The sequence below is a fragment of the Pseudopodoces humilis genome, chromosome 22 (assembly GCF_049639895.1).
Source record: "Pseudopodoces humilis isolate 2021_Gansu_Grassland_sample_001 chromosome 22, ASM4963989v1, whole genome shotgun sequence".
NCBI classification, from domain to species: Eukaryota; Metazoa; Chordata; class Aves; order Passeriformes; family Paridae; genus Pseudopodoces; species Pseudopodoces humilis.
The window spans coordinates 4,735,879-4,759,256 of NC_142221.1; the positions used below are offsets into that span (position 1 = coordinate 4,735,879).

General features: G+C 60.8%; 2 protein-coding genes across 3 annotated transcripts; both read left to right on the forward strand.

The window, feature by feature from the left end:
* Nucleotides 1-5,696: 5,696 nt before the first annotated feature.
* On the forward strand, nucleotides 5,697-18,815 carry FIBCD1 (fibrinogen C domain containing 1). The gene is made up of 7 exons (XM_005527282.2): nucleotides 5,697-5,794; nucleotides 10,590-11,066; nucleotides 11,937-12,096; nucleotides 12,777-12,913; nucleotides 17,546-17,642; nucleotides 17,804-17,983; nucleotides 18,251-18,815. The coding sequence occupies exons 1-7, from the start codon at nucleotides 5,723-5,725 to the stop codon at nucleotides 18,508-18,510; spliced, it is 1,383 nt and encodes a 460-aa protein (XP_005527339.1). The 5' UTR covers nucleotides 5,697-5,722; the 3' UTR covers nucleotides 18,511-18,815.
* A 3,075-nt stretch (nucleotides 18,816-21,890) lies between these two features.
* Nucleotides 21,891-23,322, forward strand: QRFP (pyroglutamylated RFamide peptide). 2 transcript variants are annotated; one of them, XM_088065891.1, is made up of 3 exons: nucleotides 21,891-21,932; nucleotides 22,424-22,546; nucleotides 22,937-23,322. In XM_088065891.1, exon 3 carries the CDS (start codon nucleotides 22,937-22,939, stop codon nucleotides 23,306-23,308), a length of 372 nt encoding a protein of 123 aa, XP_087922017.1. In that variant the 5' UTR covers nucleotides 21,891-21,932; nucleotides 22,424-22,546; the 3' UTR covers nucleotides 23,309-23,322. The 2 variants fall into 2 exon arrangements, with proteins under 2 accessions (XP_087922017.1, XP_005527338.1); XM_005527281.2 differs by lacking the exon at nucleotides 22,424-22,546 and having other exon boundaries at nucleotides 21,892-21,932.
* The last annotated feature ends 56 nt before the right edge of the window (nucleotides 23,323-23,378 follow it).

Here is a 23,378-nt window from a genome sequence, read left to right on the forward strand (position 1 = left end):
CCATGATTTGGGAGTTCCCTGACCTTTTCTCCACTAGTCAGGAGGATAAAACCTTCCAAACTAACATGATATTTCAAAACCAAACCACCAATCCATAGACCTGAGGGGTTTCTCTGTGCCATCTGGAATCAAACAGTCCTGGCTAACCAGCCCCAGCTCGGTTCTCCCAGCCAGCCGAGTATCCTGAGCTTCCTCCCAGCATCCTGCAGATTTATTTGCTGCATAAATCCCCGCTCCCACCCTGTGTGGCAGCGACGCCTTCAAAGCACCGTGTGTTCCACACAGCGTGGGGGGCTTGGGAAGGGGTTAATGGGTGGGCACAGGCAGCGCTGGGGAGTTGCTAGGAGACTTGGGGCTTTGGGATGCTGGATGTGATGCTCAGCCAATGGAGGAGTCCTCTGAGCGGTAAATCTGCTAATTTGGGCATCGTTGACTGCCAGGGCTAGGGGTGGATGTGGGTGCTGAGCAGAGCTGACCCTGACCCCCTCCTCCCAACCCCACCCCGATGCTTTCCCGTCCTGCTCCTGTGGTTTCAATTAAACCGCTGAATTAATCTCCCGCAATAAACTCAGCTGCTATTGTAGTTTGCTTTGGGATTCATCATCACTTTTGCAGCAAATGCAGCAATTAAACAGAGAGGTCTTGGTAGCTCAGGAGGGAAAGCTGGGCTCCCCCAGGCTGATTGGGGTACCCAGGCCCCCCTCCCAGGGTTAGTTTTCACCAGCCCAAAGCCCTTTCTAGGGGCTGCTGAGAGTGAGGGAGCTGAAGGAGGCCCCACTGCCCCCCCTCACCTGCATATGCTCCTCCAGATGGCCCAGGCTGCTGCTCTCCATGTGGGAAAAGGTTTTAAATTAAAATCTTCCCTGTGGTTTTTGGCAATTTTTGGCTGGGTTTCTTTCCCCTCACTTTCCATCTCTCTGGCCCATTTGCCATCATTAAGTGTAGATGGAGTGGCAGCATGGTGGAGCTGGGTGTGTGGGTGGGCCCAGGGGGGTCTCCAGCCAGGGCACCCCACAGTGAGACTGTCTCAGCCTGGGCTCAGCCCTGTCTCTCCACAGCCCTCCTTGGCTGTCAGGAAATGGAATTGTTCCTTTCTGGAGATCCCTGCTGACACCCCCAACCAGCCCCTCTCATCAGCACCTGGTAATGTCCCCCCTGCCAAAAGGGCAGGAGGGCTCCTTCAGAAGCCCAGCACTCTGGATATCCATCCCAGTGGGATCTGACCTGGCTCTGCTCCAAACCAGAGCCTTTTCCGAGCCATCAGCTGCTCATGATGAGCCTCTCACCAAGTGTACAGTCCCTGGATTTGCAGAGATGGGACAGGATGGGAGAGTGGGGTGGGATGAGATGGGATGGGATGGGGATGGATGCATCTTTCCTGTCATCCACAAGCCTGGCAGAGGAGCAAAACCTGCACCAGGGCAGGATCTGGCCTCTCCAGGGACCCTGGGATGCCAACTTCTCACAGAAACAGCGGATTACAGCACATCAGCTCCAATCAATACTCTGCCGTGGCAGAAAGCAAAGGGAAAACAGGAACAAAAAGAGGTTTCTCATTTGTGGGAGATTTGGGGCTTTTGTTGTGTTTGGAGGGAGGGAGGGGAAAAAAGCTTGAGAAAGGGCTGGGAAAGAAAAGCTGGGGGGGGACAGAGCAACATCCACCCCTGTGGGACACTGCTGCAGGGTGGGACTTTCTGAAACACTCAGGGTGCCAGGGAGAGCATGTGGGGTGGGGATGGGTACAGCGTGGGTGTGGGGCGTCCTATCTCCACCTGGCACAGAGGGTTTGATTCTTTCCTCCCCAGACCAGGGAAACTTCAGCAAATCCTTCCCAGCTCTGGCCCCCCAAGAGGGGCAAAAGTGGAGAAGAGGGTTTGGCAGAGGGGAGAGAGGGGAAAAGATGTTCAGCCCCTGGTCTGGTCCTGCTGAGACCGTCACAAAGTACAACCAGGCTTGGGGATGCTCCAGACAAAATGGGGGTGTTAAAGGAGGGTTTTTGGAAACCCAAATATCTTGCAGGGAGAAGTGTAGAAGTGATGTCACTGACCCCGTGCAAACTGCAGCCCAAGACCTCTTTGTGGGTGGTTTGTCTCATTGTCTGAGCCATCGATTCCTCCCATGGAAGAAAAAGTCCCTGACACAGCGAGCGATGTCCTGCCGTGTCACTCAGCGACGGACAGAGCACTCAGCCCCTGGCAGAGACACTCCTTCCCTGGCAGCCAAAATGGCCTTTCCTGCAGAACGAGGGGAACAGGGGAGCCTGCACAGGGCAGCGCTGGGAACAGGAGCTGGGGACGCCCTGGGCTGCCCTGCTCCTATGCACGGACCCCCAGAGCAGCCAAACCCCCGGCAGGGAGAGCACCCAGCGGGGACCGGGCCGAGCTTTGTCTCTCCAGGTCAGTGGCCTGGGCAAGGAGCAGCAAAGAACCATCCGGGCACCCATGGCTGCTTGGGATGAGGCTCACGCTCCTCCTCTGCATTCTGCGCTCTCGCCGGCGCGGGGACGAAGAGCTTTGAAGGAGCTGCCCTTTCATTATTAATATGGTGATGATGTCTGACGCCGAGCGTGTGCAGCGACAGCTCTGCCTCCCGTGGCTCCCTGCCAAGGAAAGCACTCGCTGTTCCTGGGGGAGGGCTCGGTGCCCCCCCAGCCTTTCCCCAGCCCCGGCACGGCGTCTCGGACAGTCCTGCCCCGCACAGCCGCTCTCTGGGCTGGACCCACGGCACATCGGTGCTTTCGCCATCTCTGGCACCTGGGGATGCACACCAAGTGTGGCTGGACACAACAAGGAGGGTAAAGAGCTCTGTCTTGCGGTGTCCCAGTCTCTGTAGTGTCCTGTCCCCACGGTGGGCAGAGCTGACCCGAGCTCAGCCTCTGCCCGACACCCCCACTGCAGCTCTACTCGCTGTCTTAGACCACAACGTAGAAGACAGCGTCTGAAATGTTTTAAAGAGACTCGGTTTAGAGCTTGGGTCTGATCCTGTGTTGCTTTCAGTCGTTTTCTTCCCCCAGGCCAAGCCGGGACCCCGGGGCAGTGCGGGTAGAGCCGGCTTCGAGAGGGGGAACGCTGCCAGGAGCCGCAACTCCCAGCAGGACCCGCAGCCTCCCGGCATCCTCACATCAAACCTCTCCCGTCTTTGCCCTCGGGCCACAGCCTGAGACATGAATCATCCTCTCCGATGCCTATCGATCCGAGCTGGGCTGCTGGCAGAACCCCTCCTCACCCCCTCCCCGTCAGCCCCTGTCAGCCCCTGGAGGAGGGTCCGTGCCCATCGGTGCCCAGCCACCACCGTGAGTCCAAGACAAGGTGCACCCTGAGCATCCGAGCCCTCCCGACACAGCCTGTGGAGCTGGGGCTGTGGGGCCATTGGTCTCAGCTGGCCATGGACGCCCCTACCCATTCCCCGGTCCCACAGCCGGACCCTGTGGCAGGTAACAGGAGGTGACACGGCTCAACCTAAGGCAGTGATGAGCCAGGCCGGTGTCCCCGCTGGCCCCCGGCCGGGGCAGGGCTCACTTTGAGCGTCATTGAAGTTCCCAAAAATACGGACCCCTCTGCCACGGAGGCAACCTCCATCCCACTCACCGCACAGCTTGAAGAGCCGCAACTGGGAGCAGCGCTGGGAGCGGGCAGAGCCGGACCCTGCACCTGCAGCCTCGCAGGATTCCTGTGTCAGGGTGCAGGGGGACACCCCTCACATGGCAGGGCTGCGAAGGGCCAGCCCTGCGGGCACAGCCCGGCCAGCAGGCTCCCAGGTATCCCATCCTGCACCACCTCCACAATTCGGCTGTGGGTTATGTCAAGGTATGTTGGATTGCAAATTAACTGTCAGCCCGCTGCGCGGTCCCGGCTCCATCTGCAGAAAATGAGTTGCTGGACTTGGAGAGTGTCCAGTTGTGCAGCTCGGCGTGCCTAACGCCCAGGGCTGACAAGCCACTGAATCACTCCTCCCCGCGCTGCCAGGCCACATGAAGCCAAGATGCATTTCTTTTTAATGATAAGTTTTTATTGTTTGGAGTTCATCTTAAACAGCTTCCCGGGGGGCAGCGCCTCCTGCTTCCAGCACGGGCGAGCGGAGCGGGGAGCTGAGCCCGGCTGGTGCGGGCACACCGAGCACCAGCGGCACGAGCTGGCCGGTCTCAGCTGGAAAGGGAAGTCCTTGAAAACCGTCCATGGGGAAGGAGCTGGGCTGCCAGCCACGAGCATCGCTCGCTAAATCCACACAAAACATCTCTGCAGCCAAAGGCAGGATTTGCACCTGGCCGGGAGACAATGCACACACCCCACACACACCCCACACACCCACGGGCACCAATGGCTTGGAGCAACGCCTGTGCTCCCCTCCCCGCCCCAGAGAGCTCCCTGGGAATATTTGCCAGTCCAGCACTCATCCAGCTCTTCCCAAAATAGGGTGTGTGCCCTGGAGAGAAGCTGCCTGGGCCCCTCGTCCCCCACACATACAACCTGCAGCCCCTGTGCCACACCTGCTCCCACAGAGAGGCAGCCCCCACCCCAGTGAAGCCACACGGGAGCTGCTGGGAGGTCCCGACTGGGGCTGAGCTCCAGGGACAGAAACGCAGGGGGATTTGGGGAAACCACCTGCCCAGGGGACAGCCTCATGCTGCAGGACAAGGGGCTGCAGGGCTGCCCAGGAGGTTTCCCAGGGGATTCTCAGCCTGGAGAGAGAACTCAGCCTTCCCCCCAGCAGGATTGAAGCAGCGCTGAGCCATTGCTGCTCTCACGACGCTCCTCTGAACCTCTCAGCAACGCTCCTGCCCGCAGGTCAGACAAGTGGCAAATAAAAGATTTACGGGAGGTGCGGCAAAGCTATGGGAAGGAAAACCACATCCACACGGGAGTAGCGGCACATGAGGCCGGGAGGGAGCCCTGGCACGCAGGGCAACACCAAGGCTTTGGGCTGGGAACGCTGGGGTTGGGGCATCGCTGTAACCCTGAGGGGATGGGGACGGCTGCTGCCTCTCCCCGCCAGCACCAGCTTCCCACAGTGCGCTGGGATTTGCTCAGAGAGGCTCCCAGCGCTTTGGCTACCCTTGGGCACAAAGGTTTGGGGGGGTGGCGATGCCAGTGCCACCCTCTCCGCTCCCCCGCCCAGCACCCTGCCCATCCCTGCCCACCGATGGGACTGAGCCCCACCAGCTTGGGGTGTTCCACTGGAGGATGTAGGGGCGTATCTTTGGGAAAGGGCTGAGCGGGTTCCGGGGGCATCCCCCGCTCTCCCCCCCGCTCCCCTGTAGCACCCCCGATCCCGCTGGTACCAGCCCCCGCCTTACCTGCTGCCGCTCCTCCAGCTGTGCTGCCACATCTGGGCAGCTGCGGACCCCGGGACTGGAGCGGGGGGGTTCGGCTCCGGGTCCGGAATGATTGGGGCGTCCGGGGAGCGGCGGGCGGTGCTGGGGGGGGCGGGGAGATCCCCCAGGGCATCACCGGGCCGGGTGCCCGGAGCGGGGCCGGGGGAGCCCCGGGGGGAATCGGGGCGGGCGAGGAGGGAAGATCCACCCCCGTGTCCGTGCCCGTGTCCTCCCTCCCTCCTCTTCCTCCCTCCCTCCTCCTCCTCCTTCTCCACCGCCGCCGCCGCCGCCCGTCCTCCGTCGCGGCCAGCCGGGCAGCGCGGGCGGGCCGGGGGCTGCGCCGCCGGGGAGGAGGTTTGGGGGGGTTTGGGGGGGTCCGGGCACTTACTTGGGCTGGAAGTTGGCGGCGCGATGGGGAACGAGCGTTGGAAAACCGTGGGAGGAGCCTCGCAACTTGAGGATGGGCAGCAGGAGAAATCACAGGTACGGGGCGGGGGGCGGCGGGGGGCAAGGGGGTGTCAGCCAGCCCGGGGGTCCCAGCGACCACCCAGTGTCCCCAGAAAGCTTTTCTCCCAGTGCAGCCCAGAGTGGCGAGCCGCCTCCCAGTGCTCCCTGTGCGAAGCCCCCCGGGCTGCACCTCCTCAGCCCCCTCAAATCCGTGTGTTATTGACCTGCAGCCAGGGTTCCCACCCCGCCCCGGGGCTGCCCCGGCCGGCCGGCGGGCGATGCTCCGGGGCTGCCACACGCCTCTGCCGAACCGCTACACGCTCTAAACTGCTTAAATAACCCTTTGAAAGGGATTTGGCATCTCAGCTACGCGCTGCAGCCCGAGCCATCCCTCCCGCTTCGACCCGCTCTTCACCTCCCGGAGCCCCGCTGGTTTTTGGGGGCAGGCCGGCGTTGCGGCGGGGTGCGGTGGAGCGGTGACAGAGCCTGCGGGGACACGCGGGGGATCCGGCACGTGCCGGAGCCTGTTTGCACATCCCGCTGCACGTGTGCCAGCTCCGCCAGCCACAGAGCACGGCCGAGCAGGTAGGGAGCCCGAGAAGCCCAGGATGGTTCGGCTTGGAAGGGACATTAAAGATTATCCAGTTCCAACCCCCCTGCCACGGGCAGGGGCACCTTCCACTAGACCGGGTTGCTCAAATCCCCATCCAGCCCGGCCCTGGACACTTCTAGGGATAGGCACAGGCATGGATGTGCGCTGAGTGCAGGCAGGGTGGGAAGAAGGAGTGCGGAGTATGGGCAAACGTGTCTGGGAAGAACTGGAGGACAGCGAATCTCCAGCGAGCCTGTGAGTGAAGGGAAGGAGACAAGAGCTGGCAGTGCTGCCCTTCCTTGGCACCCAGGAGCTGGGCAAGGATGAGAGGAGCAGCCGTGAGACACGCTCGACCCCAGCTCCGCCACTTCCCTGTCCCCTGACACCCTCATCAAGGCAAGAGAGGGGCTCCTGCCTGACTTCTCCCTTGTGCGCAGCCTTCCCCGCGCCCCCCTCTCCCCGTCAGCCCCTCCATGCCGAGCAGCTTCCGCGCCTCCCTGGAGAGGGGCTGCGCACCCCGGGAGACCCCTAAACCCTCCGAGAGAGAAACCAGCCTGTCCTCCCCTCCCTGGCAGAGCTCCCTCCCTGTGCTCAGCCCCTGCACGCAGGGATTTGAGCAGCGCCATCCGTTTGAAGTTGCCATCCCCCGGTTTGTGCCCCCGTGGCCCCGAGGGCGAGCGGGGCAGCGCGGATCGAGCCCCACCACAGAACCCAGCGCGGAGCTGGATGGTTCACGGTGGGTTTCAAAGGATGCGCAGAGTTTGCCGTGCAGCCGGTGCTGCTATCCCAGCTCCCGCAAGCTCCAGTGGAATCCCATCCCAGCCCTCCTGCGTGCTCACCCACAGAGCCGGCTCTGCTCGCCATCCTTCCCCTCCTCTCTCCTCTCCTCTTCCCGATCCGCAGAGCGTGGCGTGCCGTGGGAGCGGTGGCAGGCAGGCTCTGGGGGTCGGAGGAGAGCAGGAAAACGGGAGCGGGGTTCAGTTCACCTGCTCGGTGCCCGCGGGGAGCCGGCGGAGCTGGGCTCCGGGGGGCGGCTGGGACACAGCCCCGGCCCAGGGCGAGGGGACGGGGGCTGCAGCCCGGAGCCAGGCGGGATGGGCAGGGATGGGAGAGGGATGGGGCAGTGGAGCAGAGCAAGGATGCAAACTGAGCTCCTCAGGCAGCTCGGAATGAGCTCGGAATGAGTGGGGGACTGACCCTCGCTGCATTGGGGCGCCTGCAGCGCTGGGTGGACCCTGGCAGGAAGGTGGGGGTACCTGGACTAAAGTTTGGACCAGCAGCTGAACCTGGTGCAAACCACAATGTCCACTTGCCTCGGAAGCTGAGCACAGGTTTGGCTCGTACCTGGCTGAGGGCACAGCCCAGGGGCAGGGCAGCCGCGCTGCCGGACCGCTGCCTGCCATCCCAAGCAGCGCTTGTCTGGTGAGCTGGAGAAGAGCAGGGATTTTGGCAGGAACAAGGGGACCTCCTCATCTTAGAGCATCTCCCAGGGCAGAGCTCAGCCTCCCCTGGCATCACTCTCCATCCGTGCTCTCCAGGGACCGGCCACCTCTGGGTGCCCTGAGGACAAGGCAGCTCGTGTCCTTCCCTTCCCGCAGGCTGCACGTGCTGGAGCTGCTTGTCCCCATCCCCAGCACAGCCAGTCTGGCTGGCTGAGTGGGCTGGGGGCTGCTTTGAGGGGCCTAATGGAGTCCAGAGCTGCTCCTGAAGTGTGTCTGGGTCACCAAGGACCTGGTCCCCATGGGTGACCAAACATAGTTCTACTGCCTGTGCCAGTGCAGGGCATGGAGAGCCCAACTCAGCTTTGCACCAAGGACACAACCATCCCTTAGATACTGCCTGGGGCTCCCTCCCAGGCTCCAGAGCAGGTTTGCAAGTGAAGATCTGCTCATCCCAAGCACTGCTCAGTCTCACAGCTTCTGCTCTCCTTAGGAAGGAGTGATTTGAAGACACTGGGACCTTCAGCCCAATGGATGCCCTCAGGGGAACATCAATAACCAGAGCAGGGGGATGTTCTACAGCTGTCCAAAAGTCTTGGCAAGAATTCCAGGAGCTTGAGGTCATGGAACAGACAGGAGGAACCCTAGGGGTGATGAGAGCTGTGGTCGTGGTGAGGCAGGAGCGTGTGGCAGGGGGTGTCTGCAGGGTCCCATGCCAGCAGCTGGGCATGCTGCTGCAGTGTTGCTTCCCTGGAGGGGTTTTGGGGACCCCCACCCCAGTTGGGAGTGCTGTTGGTGCCACTGGCTGAGTTTCCCTCCCCACTGCAGGTTGCCAGGTAACACAACCTGCCAGCAAAATGCCAAGGGACTCATGAAGCTGCCGCCACTCAGGATCTCGCAGTTGCAAGCCGAGGGGAACATTTTGGAAGGGAATTGGTCCCCAAATCCTGTTGCAGTGGGAGGGCAGTGATTCTGGGGCTTGAAGGCTGGTAAACAGCTGGATACAGCTCCTGGTGTGGCGGTACAGCCAGGCAGAGCTGCGAGATTTTGGTGTGCTACAGCCCAGTTGGGATTTGTGTGGCCATGGGAAGCAGAGCATTATCCATTCATGGCTCTGTTCTGGGAGCTCTTACTGCTCAGAGGGGACCCTCGGCCTTTGCAGCTCCTCCATGTGCCCCTCGAGCTGGGCATGTCAGCATCGTGGGGAGCAGCAGCAGCAAGATGGGAGGGCACAAAGTCCTGGAGATGAGGGTGCTGTCACAGCCAGGACAACCACAGGGACACAGGGTCCCTGCTCACCCTGTAGATCCCAAACCACCTTTGTCCAGCCGCACCCCTCCTGTCACTTCTGTGCTTGCAGGGTGCTGGGGGCCCAGCTGAGCCCCGGTCCTGGGTATCCACGTAAGGATCTGAGCAATGGGCATCTCACACCTTTGTCTGCCACCATCCTGCTGCTCCTGGGTGTCCCCTGTGCCCCCAAGCCAGGGCTCTGTGTCTACACACACCAGGCAAACTCCTCAACCCCCTGCTTGGCCAGGGTTTCCCTTACTGCCTTTGATATCTCCTTTTAACCTGCGCTCAGGGGCTGAGCCTGGGGCTGTCTCCTCACAGAGGTCCCTGCAGGTGGCTTCCCATTCAGTCCAGTGCTGTTTGCATCTGCAGCCTCACTCTGTGGAGAGGGGGAGAAACCCAGAGCACACCCTGGGGCTGGTGGGGCATCCTTGGTCCCCCAGGCAGCCCCACTGCAGCTGGGGTCACCTTAATGCAAATGGTTGCGTGAGTGGGAATGAAATGAAGGGTGCTTGAAGGAAGGTGTCACTCCAGATAGATGTGCACGGGAGGGGACAGGGCCTGGGAAATCTTTGCAGATGCAGCAATTTTCCCTCGTTTCTGGGGAAAGTAGTCTTTGTCTCTCTGAATCTGCAGTTTGCTGCCAGCCCCGCAATTCCTTGTGACAGCCGCGGCCAGGGTCAGGGGAAAATCACAGCCTCTGTCCTGCAGGTGCAGCAGGAGGGGAGGTGGAGGGGGACTGGGAGCTGATGGGATCGGGTGGCAGCTCATTCGCTCCACACTGACTTCGGGCTTTGCAGGGAATAAAGCTCTTGGTGGGCATGGAGCAGGTCCCACGGGCTGAGCCAGTGGGTCTGAACAGCAGCAGAGCTGCCAGAGGGGCTGGAGGGGTCACAGACCTTTCCCACAGTAACTCTCCCTTGCTGGGAAGCTCTGGGACTGATCCAGAGGCTTTGGGTGCAGCTCTGCCCCCTCCATCAAGAAACGAGGTGACAAGGGGGATGGAGATACGTTGCCTGCCATGCCCTGTGCAGAGCAGGTCCCCACGATCCTCAGGGGAACGTGACCCCAGCACTAACCCACAGCTACTCCTATTGCTCTCCCTGTGGTCCCTGCTGTGAGGGACACGAGGTGTTTTCCCTTTTTCTCCCCACAGGAGAAGGGGAGCCCCACACACATCTCCTGGGGAGCCAGGGCTGCTCCAGCCAAGGATCACGGCTGTAAATAAAACATGCCAGCGGGAGCTGGCGGCTGCCGTGCCTTCGCTCTCGTTATTATTTCATAGCCAGCTCCCAGGCGGGTTTAGCTGCTCTGCTCACTCTGTGTTCGCCCATGGCCTCCCTGCCCCTGGCAGAGCCACAGGGCTCCCTGGGGTCCCCACCCTCCCTCCTCTGCCACCACCCAATGTCACTGCCAGGCCCCCAAAGCCCGTGTGGCTTTGAGCCTACCTGTGGGATGTCTGGGGCTGTCCAGAGGGATGCTGATGGTGTGTCTGTGTCTCTGCCTACAGAGGATGAGCTGTGGGTACATCCTGTGCACCGTCCTGCTCTCGGTGGCCGTCCTCCTGGCAGTGACGGTCACGGGGGCCATCCTCTTCATGAACCACTACCACACGCCCGTCACCGAGTCGCCCCCAGTCATCAGCACCAACCCCGAGGAGGCCAATGCCCTGGTGACCATCGAGAAAGCCGACAGCTCCCGCATCAACATCTTCATCGACCCCAACTGCCCCAGCGCTGCCGGCACCCTGGGGCGCATGGAGGGGCTGCAGACCTCCCTGCTGCGCGCCATCACCGACCACGACGCCGAGGCCAAGGCCACCAAGAGCCAGCAGAAGGCCCTGCTGGTCACAGTGGCGGACGAGGTGGCCAAGCTGCTGACCCACGCTGTGCAGCTGCGTGCCGACTGCGACGGCCTCAAGAAGGGGCACAGCGCCATGGGGCAGGAGCTCAGCGCCCTGCAGGGAGAGCAGGGCAGGCTCATCCAGGTAAGCTGGGGCTGGCAGTGCCAGGCAGGGCTCCCTGGGGATGGAACTCCCTGTCCCTGTGTCCCTGGGGGCATGGCTGCTTACCAGGGAAAGGAGCTGGGGTTGAAGGCAAGTGTTTGGGAATTGGAAGCTGGGAAGTGTCTCCCTGCCAAACTGCCCCAGTGCCAGTAAGCCAGGTGTGCAGCCTCCCACACTGTGGGTGTCCCAGCTCCAGATCCAGTCTGGGAGCTCCAGTCAGAGCCAAACACAACACAGAACCTTCTCAAGGGCAGTTCTTGCAGCAATCAGCCCCCCCTCTTTGCAGTCCCCAAAATTTCCCAGCCAATGAGTTGTGTTGAAATGCTTACCTGAGTATTCCAGGGATCTGCCAGGTGTCATAGCAAGATCCAGGGCATGGCTGGGTGATCCATGCCTGACCCTCCTGGTACTCAACTCCTTCTGCCCAGAGCTGTTTGTTTCTCGCTGCTTCCCTTCAGTCCCCATCCTGCTGCTCTGCCACGGCCACGCCGTGTCACTGTCCCAGCCTGGGTCACCTCGGGGGACGATGAAGAGCTGGCGGCTGCCTCAGGACACGGCTATTCCTGCCTCCTCCGTCATCCTGTCCTTTGCCCAGAGATGCTCTTTATCCCATGGGGTGGCAGCACCAATGCACCCAGGTTTGGGGAATTCTCCTCCCTGCTGGCAATTATTTAGACCTCAACCCATGCCAAAAAGCAGCAGAGGTATTTTATGGGATCTGCTGTGGATTTATGTCCCCACCAGCCCACAGCCCAGCACTGCTGAGCAGCGGGAGCAGGCAGAATGGCCAAGGGGCTGGGATGCGGAAGGGATTTAACCATTTAACCACAATTCCGTGTCCCCTGCCCGCAGCTGCTCTCGGAGAGCCAGACCAACATGGCTCGGCTGGTGAGCTCTGTCAGTGATGTCCTGGACACGCTGCAGAAGGAGCGCGGTGGGGCCCGGCCCCGGCTCAAGGCTGACCTGCAGCGCGCACCGGCCAGGGGAGCGCGGCCCCGGGGCTGCTCCAACGGTGAGCCTGCACCCCTGTCAGCCCCTGGGGAGAGGGGTGTGCCTGGGAATCTCATGGGAGGGAGAAAACAGCCCAGAATGGAGCAAACCCTTGATTTAATACAATGCAGGGGTTGGCAAGGAGGTGGAGAAGGAGGGAGATGGGAAGGTGTGTCCTGGGAAGGGGTGTTCTCACCATGCAGCTCCCAGTTGTCCACAAACCAGCCCAAAATCCCCTTCACGCCCCTGCAAACCCATGTGCTCCCCACAGAGCGTAGCAGGGACACAGGGAGAGCACTGACATCCATCGGGTGTGGAGGGTGGCCCTGCACACAACATAAACATTCACATTCCTGAGCTCAGGGCTGAGATGCAGCTGAGTCTGTCCTGGAGCTGGGAGCATGTGCCCACAGCCTCCCCGGGTATCGGCTCTCCCATGTCCCCAGCTGGCTCCCAGCTTGCCCAGGGACATGGGGTCGGTCCCTATCAGCTGCTGGGGACTCCCCATGGTGGTGGCACCCCCTTGGCACTGCTCACCCTGAGCATCGGTAGAGAAGGGAGGCAAAGAGCAAAGCAGCCCCAAGCTGGCAATTAGAGCTGGAAGCAAGGTTGGGAGCATGGAAGAAATGGCAAGACATTAAATTAGATGATGAATTAACCAGCTTTCCCTTCATCCCACCCCATCCCAATGCCACACTCCAGGCTCCCGGCCCCGAGACTGCTTTGACATCTATGCAAGTGGACAGCAAGAGGATGGGATTTACTCCATCTTCCCCACACACTACCCTGATGGCTTCCAGGTCTACTGTGACATGACGACGGACGGGGGCGGCTGGACGGTGAGCTGCCACCATGCTGGGGACAATGGGTGATGCCACCACCGGCCACGGGCTGGCCCTGTGCCGGGGTGCTGGGGGTGGGAGATGTCACTTTTGACACTTGGATGTGTCATCAGAAAGGGCAATAAATGTCAAGGGGGCCCGGCTGAGCACCCAGAGCTTCCCAGTGGTGCCAGCCAGAACTCTGAGCTGGAGCCCAGTGCCTGCCCTGGACTGGGGAGCTTGGCTGGAGCTGGAGGGGGGTTTCAGGCAGGGAGCTGGATGCTACCACTGGAATTTGCCCTTCCAAGCAGTGCTGGGGTACGGTTGGGGCACAGCCTGGCTGTGGCTGTGCCATGGGGCAGGTGGCTTTGCCTCGTGCTCCCACTGAGCCAGTGCTGGGGCTCAGGGCAGACCCCAAACCCAGCATGTTTGGCCTTATCTGAGGCCGGGGTGCCTGGGGCGCCTGGGATGCTGTGCTGATTCACTCCCTGTCCGATTCACTTTGCCACAGCAGCTGCGATGGCCCCGTAATCACAGTAATGGGGGCAGGGAGCAGGGGGACGGGGGGGACACGGCTCTGCCAGCCCCCAGCCCGGAGCCCCCCACTGCCCCACGGACCCTCAGGTGCGAGCAGCTCCCCCCACCCTGTAGGGCATCACTTGTGGTGCCAGTAGGACAGAGAAGGGGTCTCACCAGGAGGGGTGGGCAGGCAGCCTTTGCCCTGAGAACACCCTGGGTGAGCCGAGTTGGCCAGAACCCCTCCAGCTGGGCGCTCTAGGAAACAAATCCCCACGATCTGATTCCCCTAAGCAGCTTTGAGCAGGGCCAGGAGGGAGCTTAGCCCCCCTGCCCTCAGGGGCTGATGAGCCTTCAACCTCCAAGAGCCCACCCTGGGCCGCAGGAAACTGTGGTGTCTGGGTGGTACCAGCAGCTCCAGTGGGGAAACTGAGGCACAGCACGGCCCGGGGACCTCAGCTCTTGGGGAGAGGGGAGAGGGGACCCTTCTGGCTCCTCAGAGTGTGGAGGGTCCTTGCAAACCCCATGCACAGTTTGCACAGCCTCCACCAGCCCCAGCCAAGCCTGAAGAGCAGCCCAAGGTGATTAGCAAGACACTCAGAGGCTTATTCAAAGCTGCTGCAGCCGGGAGGGCTCGGGCTGAGCTGGGGAGGGGGCACAGTGAGTGATTCTAAGCCCGGCAGCACCGGAGGATCTGGGAGAGGAGTGGCACAGACACCTCGGCTCTGCCCTGCCTTGATTGGGCGAGGAGCCAAACCAGGTGCTGGATCCCAGCAGTCCAGAGACAGCCAGAGCTGGCTCGAGGATGCACACCCCAGGCTCCCCTTCCCTTCCCTTCCCTTCCCTTCCCTTCCCTTCCCTTCCCTTCCCTTCCCTTCCCTTCCCTTCCCTTCCCTTCCCTTCCCCTTCCCTTCCCTTCCCTTCCCTTCCCTTCCCTTCCTTCCCTTCCCTTCCCTTCCCTTCCCTTCCCTTCCCTTCCTTCCCTTCCCTTCCCTTCCCTTCCCTTCCCTTCCCTTCCCTTCCCTTCCCTTCCCTTCCCTTCCCTTCCCTTCCCTTCCCTTCCCTTCCCTTCCCTTCCCTTCCCTTCCCTTCCCTTCCCTTCCCTTCCCTTCCCTTCCTTCCCTTCCCTTCCCTTCCTTCCCTTCCCTTCCCTTCCCTTCCCTTCCCTTCCCTTCCCTTCCCTTCCCTTCCCTTCCCTTCCCTTCCCTTCCCTTCCCTTCCCTTCCCTTCCCTTCCCTTCCCTTCCCTTCCCTTCCCCTTTATTAAAGTAGCAATGTGATGATGGAGCTCAAGGCAGGCTCAGCATCCCAGGAGGGCTCACAAAGTTGCCTTTTCCTATGATGTGGTGTTCAGAATGTCTTTGCAAGTGCCCCATGCTCCTCACAGTGCCCCTGAGCCTCTATTGCTCCTCTGGGGCTGGGGCAAAATCCTCTGGGATCAGCAGCTCAGTTCCGTGGGCAGCAGTGCTGTGTGCCTCGGCATCATCTCCACGTACAGCAGTTATTGGGAAATGGTGGGAAAGCCAAAGAATGCAGGAGAAAAGTCTGTGCTAGCAGGATGAGGGCTGTGGTAACATTGACAGCTTCCAGCTCCAGGGGTACCTGCCGTGCTGGGACACTGCTGGGGACAGTTTCACCAGCCTGGTGACCCCTGCTGGAGGGGTCCTGGGGAGGGATGGGGCTGAGCAGACACCGGTGCATTGACACTGGGCTGGGGTAAAGCACAGGGGGTGAGAGGAGCCTGGAGAAACACGTGCTGTTCCCAAAGGATGTGTTTTATGTGTCACCACAAATGGGGACAATTCTGCCTGCAGGGAGAGGCAGGAGCAGCTCCTGGGATGGGCAGCGCTGCCTGCTGTGGTGTTCACAGGCTGCCCCACGGGATGGGCATTTCCTGGAGACTGGCTCTGCACTGCTCTGAGTTTTCTCCCATCTCCCTGCTGTGACAGGGCTCAGAGGACACCTCGGGGACAGGGCTGTGGGGTCTGTGCCATGGCTGCCAAAACTGGACCAGGAGCACCGTGGTGGTGGAGAAGTGATGGCTGAGCATGTCCCCAGACTGGGGAGTTTCAAGGCCACCAGGAGTTTGGTGGAGCTGAGGGAGATGAAGATGCCACTGCTATGGCAGGCACAGCTTGCTGCTCCCACTTTTCTCAGCTTTTAACCCATTTTTCTGGGTTTGTGGCTTTGCAGAAGCCTGTCCCTGCCCCACAAGGGCAACTGGGGGAGGCAGAGAATGAGGGAGATAAATATTTCAGCTTTGCCTTTAAAGAAAGGAGGGAAATCCTTTTTGCTTAAGAGGCATATTTGATGAGGAGGAAGAGAGCAGCGAGGCAGGGCTGGGAGCACTGCAGGTCACTGCTGCACCCCTGCATTCCCAGCATTTGCAGAGGGTGATCAGGAGGCTCCCACAGCCCTGCCCACACGTGGTGGGTGCACAGAAGAGGCACAGAAAGGCCTGTGCATGAGAGATGATGAGGATGGAGCAGGAGACTCGGGAGGCAGCACTCACCAACCTGGTTTCAAACCCCCCTGGAGCTGAGCCTGGTGGGCAGTGGGGCACTGAAGGCTTCTCCTGGGGTGATTTCTGAGCCGTGTCAAGGCTCAGGAGGTGGAGCCCTGTCCCACATGCTTCCCTGGGCACCACTCAGGCAATTGGCCTATTTACAGCTGTGGCTCAAAGCCGATTAAGAGGGAGCACTGGTGCTGCATCCGCCGCCTTCCCCACGCGCCAGCCACGGAGCCAATGTTGGCTGGGGAAAATCAGCTTCAGGCCCCTGTCCAGCCACACTGTCCCCCTTTCCCAGCAAGCCTGAAGAAAGCCCCTTTAAATGGGCTTAACCACAGCTTCTCAAGTGCTCAACGTGGGGATAAAAATTAAGGCTCTAATTCTAGAAGGTAAGTACAGCAGGATCAGAGTGTGCCAGAGCCTCGGCCAGCACACGCAGCCCCAGAAATGCCTGTCTGGGGAAGGGCAAAGCAGAGAGAGGTTCACAAGGTGGTTCTGCTTCACGTGCCAGCATGAAACTCCGTGCAGGAAGGCAGAAAGAGCCAGGGAGAGCAAAGCATGGTGGCTTCCCAGCTGACTTCAGGGCTCATCCATATTCCCCAGTCCTGGGATGCTGGAAGCTCAGCTCAGCAACACAGTCCAGCTCTGAAGATGGGGTCCTCTGGCCCCTGGGCTGCCAGAGCCTGGGAGGGTTCTGCCTAAACCACCGAGTGCCCCAGCTGTCCCCACCATGGCCTTGGGAGCACGGAGCTCGGTGGGAGTGGGGCAGGCCTGCTCAGCCAACTTTAATGCAATTAATGCAGGGCTGGAGGCTTAATTAAGTTCAAATGGTCGGGCATGAAGCAGCATTTTCTGGATCACTGTCAATAAATCAAACCCAAAACTATGGATAAAAGGGGATGAAACACAGGGCACACACACCAATGAGCAGATGGGAGAGGAAAAGGGAAAGGCTCCGAGCAGGAAAGCTGCATTGAGCCCTGGGATCTGGCTGGGATCTGGGGGCTCTGCAGGACTCAGGGCAGTCGGTGCCTCACAGATTATTTCTCTGGGAGACTAATGAGGTGGTCACAGAGTTGAAGAATTATGATGGGGTGCCTGCCCAGGAGAGCAAGGAGATCCAGGAGGAAGAAATCTGTCTCTGGGTTTTTACACAGCTGTGAGCACCCAGTGTTGGCAGGAGAGCTGAGTGAGCAGGGCAGCACGTGCTGCAGGACACAGCTCGGCTCACGCCGTCCGTGTCTCTGCTCCCATGGGCAGCAGCACACCCTGGCTGTTTGGAGGCAGCTGCAGGGTGTCCACAGCTCCAGGGACACCCGATGACTTCCCAAGGAGCTTTGGCTTTGCTGAGCTCTGCTCACATTTCCAGACGGAGGATCCTGTGAAGGGTTTTACCTGAACCGGCTCACCCACCCCTAGGAGCCGGCAGACAATGATCCAGCGTTTCCCCGGCGACCTCTCCCCAGCATCCCTGGGTCATCACTAAGCCCACAGGGTTTAATTTGTGCCGGTGTCTAATTAGGCAGTGGTGGGGAGAGGTGGGCAGCACACTGGGGAGCAGAGGGGCTGCCTGGGGCACGCAGGCTGGGAGCAGCCCCATGGCTGATGCTCTTTGTGTCTCCCCAGGTGTTTCAGCGGCGGGAGGACGGCTCCGTGAACTTTTTCCGTGGCTGGGAAGCCTACCGGGACGGCTTTGGGAAGCTGACAGGAGAGCACTGGCTAGGTGTGTGGGGCTGGCAGTGCTCCATCCTGGGGAGGCCTGGGGTTTCCTTTGCGATGAGGGGACACTGAGACCCCCCTGGACAGCGCTGATGTCCCCTGGGAGTGATGGTCTGGGCAGGCAGGATCCCTGGCCTCTCCATCCACACACTTTCCCTCTGCCAGGGCTGAAGAGGATCCACCTGCTGACGGTGCAGGGCAGCTACGAGCTCCGCATTGACCTGGAGGACTTTGACAACGGCACCGCCTTTGCCCACTACGGCAGCTTCGGGGTGGGGCTCTTCTCTGTCGACCCCGAGGAGGACGGGTACCCCATCACCATCGCTGACTACTCAGGGACAGCAGGTAGGGCAGCAGGATGGGGGCACACACGTGGGCCCGTGGGCAGGGGGAGCCCACGGCCACCAAACCCCTTTGCCAGGGTGTTCCAGTGTCCTCTGGCTCTGGCTGCATCCCTGCGGCCTTGGGGAGCTGGAGGTGGGCTGAGGTTGGGCATCTGCTGGAGGAGCCCCATTGTAGGAGCTGCACCGGGGTGCCCAGGGGAGCCCCACGGGGCAGGGACCCGGCCCAAGGGCAGGAAGAGCCCATCAGGACTCCTTTCCCCTGGGACAGGTGACTCCTTCCTGAAGCACAACGGGATGAAATTCACCACCAAGGACCTGGACAACGACCACTCGGAGAACAACTGCGCCGCTTTCTACCACGGTGCCTGGTGGTACCGCAACTGCCACACCTCCAACCTCAACGGGCAGTACCTCAAGGGCCACCACAGCTCCTACGCCGATGGCATCGAGTGGTCCTCCTGGACCGGCTGGCAGTATTCCCTCAAGTTCACCGAGATGAAGATCCGGCCCGTCCGGGAGGAGAATTAGCTGATGGCATGAGCCCCTCCCCGCCACCGTGCCCAGCCCCCTGCCCTTCCCCACCACCCTGCAGACCCATTCCCTCAGCTGCCATCCTCCCCATCCTCTCTGAGGGCTTGCCCACCTCTGAGGGGCCCCTGGGGAGCACCTGTCACCAGTGACAGTGACTTTGGCTCCTGGGCACCCACAAACATTGCCAGACCTTTGCTTCCCGCTGCTGCGGCTCCCCTGCAGCCAGAACAGGTGTCCTGGCCAGAGTGTGACCCTCAGCTCGTGCTCGTGGCTGGGGCAGGGAGGATGCAGGTATTTGGGCAGAGGTGCCCAGCAGGGACTCACAAGGGAGGAAAGGGGCTGCCTGGAGGGAAGGAAGGAGGGAGGGAGGGATGGAGGGAGGGATGCAGCAGCCCAGGCAGGCTGAGCACTTCTGGTCACCTCTGCTCTGGGCACTGACACCTGGCAGTGGGCTTGCCAAGCTGGCAAGGGACTGGGGACACTTGTCATGGGGAACCCCAGGCCCCCCAAACTCCCAGGACTGGGATGAGGCTGCGGCTCCACAGCTCCAGCTCCCCCCATGGTGCTACTGGTGATGGGGAGGGCTCAGCTGGGTCAGCTGTGACCATGCCAGCAATTCCTTCTCTGGACTGCAGAACGCTCTCTTCTGCCCCTGCGAGAGCAACGCAGCTGGGGAAGGATGACCACCAGCTCTTTAGTTCCTGTTGTCCCTATCCTGACTCCTGGAGTCTCCCAGCAAGTCAGGACACCCCAAAGTCAGCCAGAACACAACAACAGTGTGCTGCAAGGACACACACCCAGAACTGAGCACGGCACGGAGCTGTTTTGGCAGTGCTGGGGAAACAGGGAGCACAAGGAAGAGGAGGCGAGGAAGGCTCACTTCCCAGCACAGCTCTTCCTGCATTTCACAGCCCCTCCCTCCCAATCAGACCTGCTCAGATTCACATCGGATTTTGACCATCCAAAAGCTGTGACCTTCCCCCAAACCCTTTGGGCAGCTCAGCCACATCTCCCAATGAGCCCTCTCCTCTCACTGTTGGCCTGGGCACCCGCTTTCATTTTCATCCTGCCCGAGCTGCAGCACTGGCTCGGCACCTGCAGATATCCAAAGCCTTTCATTTCCTCAAATCCCGTTAAGGTTTTGCAAAAAAGAAGCCCTGAGTGGGGCTTAGCATCTGCAGGGCCCTGATAACCGGGCAGCAGCAGCAGCCAGCCCAAGCAGGAGCTGCCATGGGGTGTGGGACTGATGTCTCCTGCTGGCTCCCTGGAAGGACTCACACGGGGGATTTTGTCCAAAAAAAAAAAGAGAACCAAATGTGAGCAGACTCTGGACCAGGAGGGGAAGGGACAGACAGAACCCTGCCACCCTTTACATCATTTTCTGCCTGTGCTACAGCAGAGCCCTGGCTCCAAGAAGCACCATCAGACTTACAGATGGACTGAGGAGGGGAGGAAAACTCCCACTATCTCCATTTCCAGGGGAGCTTAAAGCACAGGGAGATCAAAGGCTCAGCTTCCCAACTGCACCAGGTTTGTACTTCCCTCTGTGATTCTTTTTATTAAGCCTTCCCCACCTTGGATCTTGTGCTGGACAAGCCCTCACACCTACTGGGTGAGTCCCTGTCTGTCTGCCCTGACAGAGAAATGGACAAATGATGCATTGGGATCACCGCAGCTTTTTACCCTGCCAGAGAGATTCTTCAGAGCCCTCAGGTGGGGATGAGCTCTGAGTGAAGGGCACTCAGCTCTGTGCACTCCATCCATGCCCAGAGCAGCTGGCCAGGCTGGCTCTCTGGAACGATGGGACCTGGGGGAACTCAGCAGTGGCATTTCTCAGCACAGCTTCCAAGGAGCTTCCTGTATTCCACTGGACCTTTCTGGAAAGGGTCCTGCCTGCACCCATCGTTACTTTTCAATCAGTTATTTTGGTGGATTAGCTGTAGCTGGGTTTTCTGATGCTTTGGGCAGGAATGCACATGGAACCACATGTTGGGTGGGAAGGCTCATCCCCCCAGACCCCTCCACTGGCGTTGTGCCATGCTGGGGTGGGAACGTTGTGTGTTGGTTTGTCGGTAGCACACCCCAGTGTAACTGCCTGTGTCACCCAGGACCCCCCAGAGACTTTGTTTTGACTTGCACGAGAGGTATTTAATCCATGCCAAGATGCAGGATTTCCCAGGATTATTCCCAAGAGCTCATGCATTGCTCCATGGCCACGGATTAGATTAAACCCACCTGTGGTGACACTCCCTGGAAAGGGGTGGGCAGGGGTGACCAGGGGTCTGGGGTGTGGCCATGAACCTTCCCAGAGAAGCCCTGGGCCAGGCCATGGTGTGTAGCAGTGCTGTGAAGTCTAGGTCGTGTGTGAGTGTGTCCAATGCTGTACATGTGGACTTTCTAAACTCCTTAATAAAAGGATCTCATCGTTACCCACCGTGTGACAGCCGTGCTGCAGCGTGGGGACACAGCTGGGGGACCTGCTCTGGTGACAGCAAAGGGAGTGGCACTGAATCACTGCAGCTCCTGGTTGTGCTGGGGGTTGGCTCCTTCCCTGTGCCAGGGCTCGTGGCACGGCATCCTTGGGAACTTGCCCACCGCACTGAAACCGCTCTGCAACACAAGAGCTGGGGAGACCCAGGGGGCTGAGGAGGCTTCCCGGGGCTCCAGCCCAAACCAGCCCCTGCAGGACCTTGGGGTGGCCCTGGGGCTGGGACTGGGAGAGTGGCAGGTGTCTGTGCCAAGGGGTCCTGCTCCCTGCTCCGATGGACAGAGCAGCGAGCGATGCCCCCAGCCCCTCTCTGCTGCCCACTTCACATTCCACTGCCACAGCCCAGGACAGACCTGGAGGGGACAGCAGGGTGCCTTTGGGGACCATGTTCCAGCACTGGTGGCTGCCTGTGTTGACCAGGGAGGGTGGGAGCACTTGGGTATGTCCATGTGGGGCCAGGCCCAGGCAGGTTTGGGGGTGCAGGGGTCTCCAGTTTGGGTTTGGAGTCTCCAGTGGTGCCTGTACACACAAATCTGTGTGTGTGGGACCCCCAAGGGCTGCACACAAGGACACACCAGGCAGATGAAGGGGACACACCTGGGTCCCCAGATGAGACCCTCCATCCTCCATGACAACTGCCAGGGACACAAGGCCGGCTCCCAGCTGCTCCTCCAAATGAGGCAGCTAATGAAGGCGGCGCGTTAATGAGTGGTGTTGCTGTGTTCCCATTGTGGCAGCTCCACCAACCCCTCCATCCCCCTCAGCTCCCTCCCCGAGGATCCCACCCTCTTCTCTCTGTGGCCACACGTCCAAGGGCTGACATGGCAATCAGCGCTTGTGGCTATTTAATGGCCCAGGGCGGGCTGCCCGCTCATCCCGACACAGGAGAGGTGCCAGGGGTGGCAGCACTGGGCAGCGCCGAGGTGCAGAGGTACGTGACCGCTGTCTGTCTGTCTGTCTGTCTGTCTGTCCCTGCTTTACACCGCTGCCTCGATGGGCAGCACAGCCAGGCAGGAGCCAAAGGCTGGGGGAAGCACCTGGGGACCCACCAGCACCCCCAGAACGGGACTCAGCAATTTGGCTCCGCGATGGGCAACGGGGTGCAAAAAGAGGGGAGAGCAGAGCAGAGGCGAGGTGTGCAGAAGGTGGGGGTGAGCCCGAAGTGAAGCCTCCGGGCTGTGGGGTGTTGGGAAGGACAGGCAGGAGCTTGAGTGCACCTGGGTCTGGCACAGGAGTGAGAAACTCAGTGAGAAAGCCCCCTTGGGCAAGCATGGAGCAGCCAGCCTGGCCCCCAGCGCCTGCAGCAGCTTTTAAGGCAAAATCTCCAGGGAATAGTAATAATAACGATAATGATAATGATTATATTATTATTATTATTAATAATAATAATAGTAATAATACAACCCGTTTTCTCTTCCTGAGCCTTTGTGGAAGGAGGAAGGGAGGCAGAGCAGCCCTGCTGAAGGTCACCCATTGCCTGTGGCATCGCACGAGGCCCAGGACTTCACTCCCTCCTGCTCTACTCAGACCCCTCTGCCAGTGCAGGTCCGAGCCCCACGAAGCCGAGGGATGCCGAGCACCTTCCTCTGTCCCAGCCAGGCACAGCGGGCAGGACCCGCTCGTGGGGACCCTCAGGGTGACGCCTCCAGGAGGAGCGGGCAGCTCCGGAGCCCCCAGCACAGCCCAGCACATCGGAATTTGTGCCGATGAAGGGCAGCAGCTCTCAAGGAGGCGGGGGGAGCTCAGAGCCCCGGCTGGTGCTGGAGGCTGCAGAAGGAGCAGTGGGTGCTCGGGGGGTTCTAGCGGGGGCCGCAGGGCTGGTTTGGGGGTGCTGCAGCAGGGATGGGGAACTGCCGAGGGCAGCCCGTGCTGCCGCCTCAGCCGCTGCCCGAGATGCTTCACTGACATTCCTTCCTCTCCCTGTGCTTCCCCCAGATGAGAGCGCCCTACTCGCTGTCCTGCCTCTTCCTCCTGAGCCTGGGAGCCTGCTTCCCTCCTGGCGAGCGCTGGGAGCCGGGAGCCCCCGGGGAAGGGGCTCCGCTCGCTCCCGGCTGGCAAACGGCGGCGGAGGGCCGGGGTCCCGGCTGGAGGGCAGGGGCAAAGCGGAGGAGAAGCGAGGAGCTGGATGCGCTGCTGAGCATCGCCCGGGAGCTGCGGGGATACGGAGCGGGGCCGGGCAGGCGGGGGGACCCCGAGCTGCTGACCATGGCAGGGGAGAAGCGCAGCGGCGCCCTGGGGAACCTGGCAGAGGAACTCAACGGCTACAACAGGAAAAAAGGGGGCTTCACCTTCCGCTTTGGGAGATGAGAGCTTGGACTTGATTCCCCACCTCCTGCGGGTCACCCCGTCCCGTCCTTCCCTTCCGTCTCCCTTGGGT

Bases quoted from the DNA above. Each gene is read 5' to 3' on its own strand.
- FIBCD1 (XM_005527282.2), top strand. From the start codon at position 5,723: ATGGGGAACGAGCGTTGGAAAACCGTGGGAGGAGCCTCGCAACTTGAG. The intron at 5,795-10,589 runs GTACGGGGCGGG...CTCTGCCTACAG, and splicing joins GGCAGCAGGAGAAATCACAG to AGGATGAGCTGTGGGTACAT. The intron at 12,097-12,776 runs GTGAGCCTGCAC...GCCACACTCCAG, and splicing joins GCCCCGGGGCTGCTCCAACG to GCTCCCGGCCCCGAGACTGC.
- QRFP (XM_088065891.1), top strand. From the start codon at position 22,937: ATGAGAGCGCCCTACTCGCTGTCCTGCCTCTTCCTCCTGAGCCTGGGA.